Raw genomic sequence first — 14,056 nt, 5'->3', positions numbered from 1 at the left:
ACTGAACCACAGCTAAGCCTCACATTCTGTCTCTCCAACAAGTGCTGCATCTAAAACCATTCAAAGAGTATTTTTCTTTCAATGAAAGCAGCAATTTCTAACATATAATTTCATTCTCCTTGAAAGATTCCATGTGCTCTCTCAAAAGATTTGGTTCCTCGGGCCAAATACATTTCCTTGGGCAGATCACTCATACAAACATTGTCAAAGTGATCTATTCCTCTTCTTGCTGAAGCAAAACACCTGAATGCCAATACTGCACTCTCCTCAGGACAAGTCACAGGGACATGACCTTACCTGAACTCGTCACCATTCTTCTTCACCCTAAAAGACTTTTCTTTCCACACTTTGTTCCTAGATGGCTTTAGTTTTTCCCACAGGGTGATAAAGAGCCCTACAAGCTTCTGCCACCCCTTTTTGTCTTTGGCTTAATGTCACCAGTTTATGGTGTACAGAAAGCAGGTAAGAGAATATGTACAAAGCTAGATTTCCAAGTGTCCTATTAAGAAGGTGAGGCCAGATAGAAGCTGGCTGAGTCTGACACCATCATTTTAACAATATAGTGAGATCCCATCAAGTGAAACTGCTGCTCATCTGTGGTCTAGATCTAAATTCATCACTCTTATCCAGCACTGCCTTTATCAAATTGACATTTTTATCTGCTTCCCAGTCTAGGCCTTTACTGCCTAATTTGGCAACCACTAGCCATATGTAGGTACTAAATACTTGAAATGTGACTATCTGAACTGAAGTGTGCTATGAGTGTAAAATATACTTTGGGTTTCAAAAACTTACTATGAAAATGATGGGTAATACTTGCCATTATTTTTTATATTGAATACATTTTAAAATAATAACATTTTAGGTATACTAAATTAAGTAATGGACTCAAACATATCAAAGATTGTGAAGTTGGTATAGGATCAGGTAACATGTCATTCTGTAGACATAATGTCAGCACAATTAAATAAATTATATTATTAAAATAAATTTCACTTGTTTCATTTTACAGTTTTTATAAATAAGTGTGTGCAGAGTTTTGTGTTGACATCAGTTTTCAAATACTGGCAAGAATGTTAAGCAACAGAAACACTTACTCATTGCTAGTGGAAAGGTAAAATGCTACAGTCACTTTGGAAGACAATCAGACAGTACCTTACAAAGATAAGCATAGGCACACAGGCTTACCCTATGATATAGCAATCATGCTCCTAGGTATTTACCCAAATGAGATAAAAATGTATGCCCACATAAAAACCTGCACATGAATGTAAAAAGCACCTTTATTAATAATTGCCAAATATCAGAAGAAACCAAAATATTCCTGAATGGATAGACTGTTGCACAGCCATACAATGGAATATTTTTATTCTGTAGTAAAAAGAAATGAACTACCAAGACATAAAAAGAGATGCAGGAGCCTCAAATACATAGTGCTATGTGAAAGAAGCCAGTATGAAAAAGTTACATGTTCTATGATTCTAACTATATAACATTATGCAAAAGATAAAATTATAGAGATAGTAAAAAGATCAGTGGTTTCCAAGAGGTTGGTGGAGAAAGGATGAGTTAAGTGAAGCACAGAGAATTTTTAGGGCAAGAACACTATTCTGTATACCATAATGGTGGATACATGATATTACATATTTGTCAAAACTCATAGACTTGTACAGCCCAAAGAGTGAACCATAATTTAAACTGTGGAATTTAGTTAATAATAATATACTACATTAGCTCCACTGTAACAAATGTACCACACTAATGAAAGATTCTAATAAGGGAAACTGAGGACATATATGGCAATCTGTACTTTCTTTACAAATTTCTGTAAATCTAAGCTGCTTTAAAAAATGAAGACTATTTTTAAAAGTATTACAAAATCTAAGATTTTCTCTTATGTTTTCTTCTAGAACTTTCACAGTTTTGCATTTTATATTTAGGCCTATGATCAATTGTGAGTTAATTTTTGTGAAAGGTATAAGGTCTGTTTATCTAGGGTCATATTTTTGCATATGGATCTCCAATTATGCCCATATCATTTATGAAAAGACTATTCTTTCTCCACTGAATTGCCTTTGCATTTTTGTCAAAGATAAGTTGACTATTTTTGTGTGGATCTATTTCTGAATTCTTTTCCTTTCCATTGGTTTGTCAATTTTTCAACAATACAACATTTTCTTGATTATTGTAGCTTAATAGTAAGTCTTCAAGTCAGTAGTATTAGTGCAACTTTATTCATCTTTTCAGTACTGTGTTGGCTAGGAGTGGCTGGTGGGTTTGAACCGCTAGCCTTCTGGTTAGGAGTCAAATGCCTTAGGCACTACACCATGTAGGTTTATTTAATTTATGTAAATTTTCATTGAAATTTTTCAGCAATATTTGATAGTTTTCTGGATATAAATCCTATTCCTATCTTGTTAGATTTATACCTAAATTATTAATTCTTTGAAGAGTTCTATCTTAAATGGTATTGTTTTCATAATTTTGAACCACATCTGTTTACTACTGGTATATAGAAAAGCAATTGAATTTTGCATACTAACTTTGTGTCTTGTAATTTTCCTATAGGTGCTTATTAGTTCCAGGAATTTCATAGGCAATTCTTTGGGATTTTCTGATAAACAATCATGTAATCTACAAATAAAGACAGCTTTATCTCTTTCTTTCTAGTCTATATATCTTTTATTTCTTTGTGTTTGTATGAGTGTTCTTTGACTAGCTAGGACTTCTAGTACAATGTTGAACAGTAGTGATGAGAGATGACATTCTTTCATTTTGCTTTTATCAATGTGTCTACTAGAAAGTTTAAGCATGGCTCACACTTCCACTGGACAGCTTGTTGTTAGTCTGGAACAGCGGTCAAAAAATATTTACTGTAAGATTTTTCCAGCTTTACAGGTCATATGGTTTCTGTTACATTTATTCAATTCTGACATTCTAAAAGCATCTATAGACAACACATAAATGAATGAGTGTGGCTGTATTTCAATAAAATTTTATTTATAAAAATAGATACTCTAGGCCTAGATACTTACATGTCCAGCCTGTCAAAATCCCTTAAGCCCAACTTTAAACATACCTCTCCAATAATCCTATGCTTGCCTCCCTGATTCCCATAGCTCCATATGCTCCCCATCAGGAAACATTCTCCAAGGGCCATACACGCCAGATAAGACAGACATAGATCACTGTGCTCCAAGCAATCAGGACCTTCTACCTCTTACTTCTGAGTCTGGCTTTCTACCCACTTACCAGGTTTTCTCCTTAGTCTAAGTCCATAGGAAAGCAAAAAAAAAAAAAAAAAAGATTCAAAAGAACCATTGCATAAATTAAGAGCTACTACATCATACAAAGGAAAATCCACACCCACTTACATTCCTGTTTAAACTAATCTTGCAAGTAAGCCTAAGGAGTTTGGCCAGTATATATGAAGAGCTGCTTTGCTCTGACTTTTCCAGCCCTAGGTTTCTTGCTAGGAAAGTCATGAGTGCTCATGACTGTTAATCACCATTTCAAAACTCTAACTGAAATTATGCATTTCCCTGCCAAACATGCACTGGATAAATATGTTAATTCCTACTTTTCTTTGTTTTTGCTTTGAATTGGAATTAAAATAAACCATTGTAATAGCATAGAATATTAAACTATCAATGCTGTTGTTGTTGTTGTTAGATGCCATTGAATCAGCTCCAAATCATAACGACCCTATATACAACAGAAAGAAACACTGCCCAATCACGCACCTTCCTCAAAATTCTTGCTATATCTGAGCCCATCATTGGAGCCACTAGGTCAATCCATCTTGTTGGGAGTCTTCCTCTTCTTCCGTGACCCTCCACTTTACCGAGCATGATATCCTTCTCCAGGGAATGGTCCCTTCTGCCAACATGACAAAAGTAGTCAAGGTGAAGTATGGCCATTCTCACTTCCAAGGAGCATTCCACCTGCACTTCTTCCAGGACAGATTTGTTCTTTCTTGTGGCAGTACATGCAACTTTCAGTATTCATTGCCAACACCACAATTCAAAAGTAGCAAGCCTTCTTCAGTCTTCCTCATTCATTGTCCAGCTTTCACATGCGTAAGAAGCAATGGAAAATACCATGGCTTGGGTTAGGCACAGCTGTCTTCAAAGAGACATCTTCGCACTTCAGCACTTGAAAAAGGTCTTTTGCAGCAGATTTGCCCAGTGCAATATCATGCCTGCTTTCTTGACTGTTGCATCCATTGGTGTTGATTGTGGATCCAAGTAATATGAAATCTTTGACAACTTCAATCTTTTCCCCATTTATCATGATGCTGCTCATCAGTCCAGTTGTGAGGATTTTCTTTTTATGCTGAGGTGTAATCCATACTGCAGACTGTAATCTTTAATCTTCATCAGTAAGTGCTTCAAGTCATCTTCACTTTCAGCAAGCAAGGTTGTGTCATCTGAATGTTTCAGGTTATTAATGAGTCCATGTTCTTCTTCATATAGTCCAGTTTCTTACATTATTTGTGCAGCATACAAATTGAACCCTGACACAGACCATTCCTGCTTTTAAACCATGCAGTATCCCTTTGTTCTGTTTGAATGACAGCCTCCTTGTCTATGTACAGGTTCCTCATAAGCACAATTAAATGTTCTGGAATTCCCATTCTTGTTATCCATAATTTGTTATGATCCACACAGTCAAATGCTTTTGCGTAGTTAATAAAACATAAGTACACATCTTTCTGGTATTGTTTGCCTTCAGCCAAGATCCATCTGACAGCAGTGATGACAGCCCTTGTTCCATGTCCTCTTCTGAATCTAGCTTGCATTTCTGGAAATTCCCTGTAAATAAACTGCTCCAACTGTTTTTAAATAATCTTCAGCAAAATTTTACTTGCATATGATATAAATGATACTGTTTTATAGTTTCCACATTCTGTTGCTTCACCTTTCTTTGGAATGGGTACAAATACGGATCTCTTCCAGTCAGTTGTCCAGGTAGCTTGCCTTCCAAATTTCTTGGCATAGATAAGTATCTCCAGCATGGCATCCATTTGTTGAAACATCTCAATGGGTACTTTGCCAATTCCTGTAGCCTTGTTTTACACAAATTTCTTCAGTGCAGCTTTGACTTCTTCCTTCAATACCATTGATTCTTGATGATATACCACCTCCTGAAATAGATGAAGATCAACCAATCCTTTTTGGTACAGTGACTCTGTGGATTCCTTCCTTTTCTTTTGATGCTTCCTGCATCATGCAATATTTTACCCATAGAATATTTCAGTATTGCAACTTGAGGCTTTAATTTTATCTTCAGTTCTTTCAGTTTGAGAAATTCTGGGCATATTCTTCCCTTTTGGTTTTCTAATTCCAGATCTTTGCACATTTCATTGTAACAATTCACTTTGTCTTCCCAAGCTGCTCTTTGAAATCTTCTGTTCAGCTCTTTGATTTTGTCATTTATTCCATTGCTTTAGCTACTCTCCATTCAAGAGAAAGTTTCAGTCTCTTCTGACATCCATTTTAGTCTTTTCTTCCTTTCCTGTCTTTTTAATGACCTCTTGCTTTCTTTGTGTATGATGTTCTTGATGTCATCCCACAATTCATCTGGTTTTTGGTCTTAGTGTTCAATGTATCAAACCTATTCTTCAAATTATGTCTAAATTCAGGTAGAATATAATCAAACTTGTATTTTGGTTCTTGTAGACTTGTTTAAGTTTTCTTCAGCTTCAACTTGAACTTGTATATGAGCAACTAATGGTCAACTCTTGGCCTTTTTTGGCTGAAGATATTGAGCTTCTCCATTGCCTTTTTCCACAGATGTAGTTCTGATTCCTGTGTATTCCATCTGGCGAGGTCCATGTGTAGAGCCGCCATTTATGTTGTTAAAAAGAGGTAGTTGCAATGAATAAGTTGTTGGTCTTGCAAAATTCTATTACACAATCTCCAGCATTGTTTCTATCACCAAGGCCATATTTTCCAACTAGTGGTAAATCTCATTTCCAACTTTCACAGTCCAATCACCAGTAATAATCAATACATCTTAATTGCATATTTGGTCAATCTCAGACTACAGAAATTAGTAAAAATCTTCAATGTCCTCATCTTTGCCTTTAGTGGTTGCTGGGTAAATTTGAATAATAGTAGTATTAACTGATCTTCCTTGTAAGCATATGCATATTATCATATCACTGACAGCATTGCACTTCAGGATAGATCTTGAAACATTCTTTGTGACAATGAATGCCATACCATTCCTCTTCAACTTGTCATTCTGGCATAATAAATCATATGATGCGCTGTTCAAAATGGTCAAAACTAGTCCATTTTAGCTCCCTAATGCCTAGGATATCAATCTTTATGTGTTACATTTAATTCCTGACAACTTCCTATTTTCCTACATTCATACTTCGTACATTCCACATTCTCTTTATTAATGGATGTCTGCAGCTGCTTCTTTAGGAGCTATGCCCCACTAGCAAATATAGGTCCCAAAAGCTTTACTCCATCCACATCATTAAGGTCAATGCTACTTTTTTTTTTAGGTTTTTGGTTTTCTACTTTGGGGAAGCAGTTCTTCCCCAGTTGCATTTTAAGTGCCTCTTGACATGAGGGGCTCATTTTCCAGCACTATATCAGACAGTGTTTCAGAGATATTCCTCACATTTTCCAGTATAATATCAGACAGTATTTCACTGCTATACATAAGGTTTTCACTGGCCAGTTCTTTGAGAAGTGGATGGTGACTTCCTTCTTCTGAGTCTGTCTTAGTCTGGAAGCTCTACTCAAACCTGTCCACCATGGGTGACCCTGCTGGTATTTTGCAGTGTAGTAAATTACTTTGTGTGGCTTTTCTACCCATAAGTCTTTGTAAACTCCAAGGTGGAATTTGCTATGAGCAACTGAGGAGCTCCTAATTGCTGAAGGTGTCCACCTGGAGTATTTCTGTTGGGAGTGGCACAAAACAATGTTCTGGGAGGTGCCCACTCTCTCAGGTGCTTAGAGTTCTGATGCTATAATTGGCTAGTTTGACCACCCTGCCAGGCTCAAAAAGGAGGCCTCCTGGAGGCAGAACTCTCTCTGACTGCTGGTGGAGGAAGACATGCTGCTGAAAGAGACATGGGCTCCGGAGACACGCATTGCTGGGAAAGAGATGCAAGAGACATGCACCCCGGAAAGAGACTGTGAGAGACTCTTGGCTGAGGGATGGTGGGCTGGAGAGAGAGACTGAGCATTTTTTCCTGAACGTAAATTGTAGCTTGGTGCTTCCCTAATAAACCTTGTAATCTGTGAGTTCTGTGTGGCCACTGCAACGAATTATCGAACCAAGGAGAGAGGTGGTGGGTGCTCTGGGAGGAACGGTTGGAGAAAGGGCTGGAGGGAGGCAACATGTCTGGCCTGGCAGGAATAGGCCTTGGGTTACTGCTGGTAATCCTGTCTTCCCCTTGTGGGATTAGAGAAGGTCAGAACATGTGGCCTCCTTGCCGTTTTTGCATATTTGAAATACTGGTGACATAGCCTCTAGTCTTATAGCAACATGCAAGCCACCACAGTATAACAAACTGACTGATGAGTGGTGGAAACTATCAATAACTAAGTCATAAATGAACAACTGTATTGAAAATCTAATCTGTGCAAGTCATGATGTTAGACCTAAGAGATAGCTGTTAAGACAAGTGCTAGTCTCTGAGATGCTCCAAATCTAATAAGAAAAACAGATTAAAAAAAAATGCATTATGATATTAACTGCTGTAAGACAGAAAAAGGGCAGAGTGTATAGAGAAAGGATATTTCATTGTAGAGTGGAAATTAACTATAGCCCATTGGACAATCCTTATTTTATTGGCACTCCCAAACACATTCATTAATATATTGTTTGGAACAATACATAAATTCAAAAGTATTTATTACCCAGCACTTGGCTGCTAACAGAAAGGATGTAAATTTGAACTCACCCAGTAGCTCCATGCAAGAAAGACTTGGCCATCTGCTCCTGTAAGGGTTACAGCCACAAAACTCTGTGACAGTTCTAATCTCTCACATGGGGCTGCTATGATTAGAAATCTATTTGATAACCCTCAACAACAGAACTTCCCACTTATAAACAGTGACAAGGGCATTTCTGATACTTCTATAGTGATATCACCTCAGAAACCCCAGAAGGGGTCGCTATGAGTTGGATCTGCTCGATTTTTTTTTTTTAATATGCCAAGATAGAACAATCTGAAACAACATGGTGGGTTTGATAAACTGTCTCCACAGAGTTGGAAGACTAAAGACAGGGAAAATGGAAGAAGAGGTGGTCAAGATCTGATTTGGAGGAGTTTAGGAACCAGAGTTGGGCTAGGAGAGCTAGTGAAAGATTTTATGCAAGGAGAATATAAGTTGATACATGTTTTAGATATACCATTTCAGGGGTGCCCATCAAAGTCTAGGCAGTGAGTAGACTCAAGGCTAGAAAACCCTGGAATGTCCAGCACAAACTTCTTATTAAGCAAGTAGAGAACTTAAACTATGGCAATGAGAATAAATGGGCAGAAATATTTAAGGAGAATATAAAAATCAACTGAATTTCAAGGACTGATTGAATACATTTGTGGGAGTTCTAGAATGAGTTCAATATTTCTGGCTTCCATGATGGTGTTGTCTCCAATCACAATAAAGATTTCAAGCAGTAGAGATTTAAGTTAAAATTTAAGACACTTAGCCCACTTTTTATTTTTTTCTTTAGTTTTTATTGTGATTTGTGTGAAAGTTTACAGAGAAAATTCATTTTCCTTACAGCAGTTTATACACATTGTTTCATGACATGGACTGCAATTCCCCACAAAGTAACAGCTCTCTTCCTACTTCCTCCGTGTAGATACCTCTTCTCTATGTCCTTTCTTATGCTTTCCTGCCCCTTGAGCTATCTTCCTATGAAAATACTGTCCTTCTGTTCTCCCATGCTTGATCATTCTAAGGAGGGTATCTACCCGATGTAAATGTTTGCCCTATATGTTTGTCTATTGTTTGGCTGAAAGCCATGGGAGTGAGTTCAATTCCAGACTTGATTGGCAACTAGGGGTCATAGTTTTGGGGTCACACCAGGCTCTACGAGACAAGTAAACCTGATCTTTTTTATGATTTTGAATTTTGTTCCACATTGTTCTCCCACTCTACCCAGGACGTGGCCCACTTTTGAACGCACTATTTGAAGTGTGGCACTGTCTAAAAAGGAATTGTACATAAAGATCTGAAGCTGAGTACAGATCTTGGTGTCAGTGCTGTTGGTTTATAGCTAAAAGGCAGGAAAAAAATGTGAGGGCCCAGGAATAGGCCATGTCATGAAAAAAAATGGCTAAGAACAAAGCTACAAGTCACAAACTAAGAAATGGATGAGAATGCTCTTTGTGACACATCACCCAATGGCTGATAAAGAGAATGGGCTTGTCTAATAATCAGCCTAGGTCACTGACCCTAAAATTTTTAGAAAATAAAATCTACATACACTTATCCAGGTCTTTAGCCATCCTTCCCACTACTTTCAAATTCCTGATAGTGAACACTATTGGGCATCAAGTGGCCACCAAGACTGTTAAAACTTCTCTCTTTCATTTTTCCACCATTTACACTCCTTAATTATCCCAACAACTGTACTGAAACTCTTCTCTCCAATGTCTCCAGTAAGGAAATGTTTCATTTTTTGGTGCTCATTCTCTTGTATCTTTCTATAATATTCAGCTCTCCTAACTAGTGTTAACTTTTCTTGAAATCCTATGTTTGCCTGGCAACACCATTCTAGGCCACTCTCCTGCCCATGAGCCAAGTGGCCCTCATTGTTTACTCCTGCCTCTAATCAGGTCTCATAGTGTCATAGTTAAGGTTGTGTGTCCACTTGGCTCTGCCTGGTTGAGTGGCTGGGCAGCTGGTGGTAGTTATTCCCCATGATGAGACTGGCAATCAACGCCATGGTGGGATCTACCACAAGCAGCTGAATAGCTACTTTTGGGATGTGGTCTGCTTCCCATATGTAAGAAGCAGCTTTGGGAATTATCTCTAGTTATGGCACACTTGAACCCAGCATGCAGCTGAGTCGTTCAGCAGCCTACTATGCTCTGCCGATCTAGGGACTTTCAGTGGACTTGAATCAATGGCCTGCCATGTGGTTTGGTAATACTGGGACTGTGCCTTTTTACTTGTCGACCTTAGGTGTGTTGGCCTCAGCAGCCAACAGCTGCCTGAGAGTAGAGATGCCTCTTGCTTCATTGGGCCGGGAGCAAGAGGCAGAGCTGAAGCCCAAGGTCGAGAGGCTTTCACCTAGCCCCTAGAGCCTGGTACTTTGAACTCAGACTTCTGGCCTCCAAAATTGTGAGAATAAACTCCTGTTTGTTAAAGCCATCTCATTTGTGGTATATTCTTGTCAGAGTGGCACTAGGTAACCAAAACACATAGCTACAGCTATGCCCCTCTGCTCTCTCTCTTGGAGAGCTCATCATTCTCCATGTCTGATCAGATGATTCTAATGATATTTCCACACCTGCCCCTCAAGCTGTCTTCCTTTGCATACACAGCCCTTCTACTCTGCCATGATTGATCTCTTCAAGGAGTATAAATGTTCAGCTCATATGCCTGTCTTTTCTCTGGCTGGAAGAACAGGCACAACTTCTTAAGTTCTGTTAATGACAATTATTGTTAATGTAATTATGGTTCCCCTTCTTCCTCAGGATGTTATGAATACACACATTACATCATAAAGTGACTGATGGGCATGCATTAATGTTGGTGAAACAATGTGATTAGGACAACACTATCATTTTCAAGAAAAGTTCCATTTTCTCCTTGATTCCAGGAAGAGATAGAGAAGGAAACAGAGTGTAGCTGAAGAGCAGAAATGATTTTAAAGCTATGCAAATTTGTATGTACCACAGCACATAGTGAACTGGAACAACTTTTTTAAAGGATCTTAAATTAAAGAAGTCAAATATTACTTGGAAAATACTCTTCTAGTCTATACATAATTTCAAGTGGTTTTCATTTTGTTTTAGTCTGTCATTTTATTCATTCAACACACTCATTGAGCAGTACTTTGTAAACAAAATGTGTGAGACACTACAATGAATGCAAACTGGCTTCCAATCCCAGGGGATTATCAACAGGGGCAAAAAAAAACACTACCAACTGTTACATATACTGGTGCAAATGTTTTTTTGTTGTTGTGAGCTGCTGTCAAGTAGGCCCCTGACTCACGGCAACCTTGTGCACAACAGAACCTGGTCCTGCCTCATACACGTGATCGGTTGTGGATCAGACCACTGTGATCCACTGGGTTTTCACTGGCTGACTTTTGGAAGTACACTGCCAGGCCTTTCTGTCTAGTTTGTCTTAGTCTGGAAGCTGTGCTAAAACCTGTTGCATGATAGCAACACACAAGCTTCCAGTGACAGACAGGTGGTGGCTGCACATAAGGTGCACTGACCAGGAATCAAACCTCGTCTTCCAGTGGAAGGTGAGAATTCTACTACTGAAACAACGCTGCCCCCTGACTTAACCTCAGACCCTGTGATTCCATTTCTATGCATTTACTGAAAAAAATCAAATAAAATGATATGTCTTCAGAGAGGTACTTATGAATAGAGTCAAACAGTGTCAATAAGTATGGGACTACAAAGATGAGTGAGATTTCTTTTCATGGAAGGCATTTGATTTGGGGGCAGAAATGTTATTAACAGTTTGTTGTTGTTAAGTGCTATTGACTAGTTTTTAATTCATAGCAATCTCACATGACAGTAGAACTGCCTCAGGGTCTTCTTGGCTGTAATCTTTACAGAAACAGATGTCCAGGTCTTTGTTCCATGGATCTGTTGGGGAGGTTCAAATGGCTAACTTATCAGTTAGCAGTCTAGGGCTTAACTGTTTGTGCCACCAGGGCTAGTAAGTATTAATTCATTTAATGCTCAGAGAAACCACACACACTAGGTACAATTACCTCCATTTTAAACATTCAAATATTCATTTTAGTCATGTTTCTAATGAAAGGCCAATTCAGGAATATGTCTATGAGTCAGACTTCATAGCTCTCAACTGCACTTGGAAGGCAAAATATGACAAGTGAAGAGTTGACAATAAAAAAAGGTAAGATAAAAATAATTGCTAAACAAAGGAAAGAAGTAACTCTCAGTCATGCCCAGCCCCCTCTACTACTCTAGTCTTCTATCCTGTATACCAGCTTTCCACTGACTCTCAGCATCAACTTGGCCAGGGTGGGAGTGTGGGAAGGTTCAGAAATTGGAGACAGGGCAGTTTTGGTTGTGAATGCCTGGAAAGAACCAGGGACAATAATAATAATAAAACCCAAACTCACTTCCGTCAAGTCAGTTCCAACTCATAGTAACCCCTCCTTGGATTTCCAAGGCAGTATCTCTACGGAAGTAGACTGCCCAATTGCCCAATCCTCTTTCTGAGGAATGGCTGATAGATTTGAACCACCAGCCTTCTGGTTAGCAGTCAAATATCTTAGGCACTGCACCACCAGAGCGCCTAATAATAATACAATAATGTCCAATAAAAAAAGTTTTCTATTCAGGTAACGTCCAAAAGAACAGAAATGCTAAAACGGACATCAGATTAATATCTATGTGGAATTGTGGCCTGTATATGTGAATATCACCTGAGAGTTCAAAAGGTGTCAGGGAGGTCACAGAAAATTCCCAAGAATTTCTTAGGAGAGAAGTAACAAAGGAAACAGATGGGACAGGCAGGTTAGTATCACAGAGCTCAAAATACAGACTCGCAATGGGGTCATGTACAACAGTGTGGCAAAGTCAGAGGTGATCAGGCCTAGTGAAAGGCCACTAAATCAGTATAGAAGGACATCCCAGGTGACCCAGTAAATGGATAGACAATTGGGGGTGAAGAAGGCTAGATCCCCCAGGCCCAGCATTTACAGTGAAATTGGAAAATAAGTGGAGATTTAAAAGAAAGCCCATCTAAGAATCAGGATTAAGTTATTTTTGTTTTCTTGTAATGTTCAAAGGAGCTTTGGTGGTGCACTGCCTGAGGCATTTGACTGCTAACTAGAAGGTTGGTGGTTCAAAACCACCAGCCACTCCGCAGAAGGAAGACTGGGTAAACTACTTCTGTAAAGATTTACCACCTCAGAAATCCAAAGGGGTTTGTTATGAGTCAGAATAGACTCAGTGGCAGTGAGTTTGGTTTGGTTTGAGCAATGTTCAAGTAAAGAGGGGTCATGAGAAGGAAAAGCTAGAGTTATGAAAAACTGCAAAGTAAGAAAAAGATTTAAGATTCAGAACAAAGAAAGAACTGGGAAATAAGTAGATTATGCTTTATTAATAAGAATGCTCATGTATAAAATGATCCTCCTAGATCCAGATTTGAGTGCTGACCTGCCTGATTTTGTGAAAGACAGCATATCATTAGAAGAGCCAAGATTCAGTCTGATAGCCAAGAGCTATCATCAGATGTTGAGGGCTTTAACCATCCAAATTATGAGTCCTTAGTCTCTAATATGGGAGCTCTGATACCATAGTGCCTAAGGCACTTGACTAACCAGAAGGCTTCAAACCCATCAGCCACTCCTCGGATGGAAGATGGGGCAATCTACTACCGTAGTGATACTGCCTCGGAAACCCAAGGAGGGGTCGCTATGAGTCGGGTCCAACTCGACAGCACATAACAACAACAACAACAGTCTCTAATACAAGAATCAAGTATTAACGTAGGGCAAGTTCCTAGAAAAATGCTCACACAAATTAAGCACAATAAACACCATCTGACCAGTCAGCAGTTGGAGCCTTACTTACCCATGGTGATATTCAGCTTCCTTTGTTTTAGCTCCTACAGCAGCCATGCTCTAACTATACAGGACACTAAGGGAAAAACATAACACAAAATAGGGTGAATCTACTCAACAAGAACCAAGGTCACAAGGATAATTAGCCAAGCAACACTAACAGGTAGAAATCTCTGTGCGATAATGAAATTCTTTACACATTTGCTTTGTTGTTGTTGTTGTTGTTAGACTGCCATTGAGTCAGTTTCAACTTATAGTAATTCTATGTGTGCAGAATAAAACTGTTCGA

The 14,056-nt window shown here is 38.7% G+C and overlaps 1 protein-coding gene across 1 annotated transcript in view; it reads right to left on the bottom strand.

Moving 5' to 3' along the window:
* UPP1 (uridine phosphorylase 1) overlaps positions 1-13,824 on the bottom strand; it is a 34,972-nt gene extending 21,148 nt beyond the window's left edge. Inside the window, exon 1 of the mRNA XM_007944146.1 lies at positions 13,778-13,824. Within this exon, the coding sequence (XP_007942337.1) occupies positions 13,778-13,824 (47 nt within the window). The remainder of the gene's footprint in view (positions 1-13,777) is intronic.
* Between the last annotated feature and the right edge of the window lie 232 nt (positions 13,825-14,056).

The sequence above is a fragment of the Orycteropus afer genome, unplaced genomic scaffold, assembly GCF_000298275.1.
Source record: "Orycteropus afer afer isolate SDZICR_OR568_19922 unplaced genomic scaffold, OryAfe1.0 scaffold00121, whole genome shotgun sequence".
NCBI classification, from domain to species: Eukaryota; Metazoa; Chordata; class Mammalia; order Tubulidentata; family Orycteropodidae; genus Orycteropus; species Orycteropus afer.
Note: the sequence above shows the minus strand (reverse complement) of the source record. Positions and strands in the feature narration are given on the sequence as shown.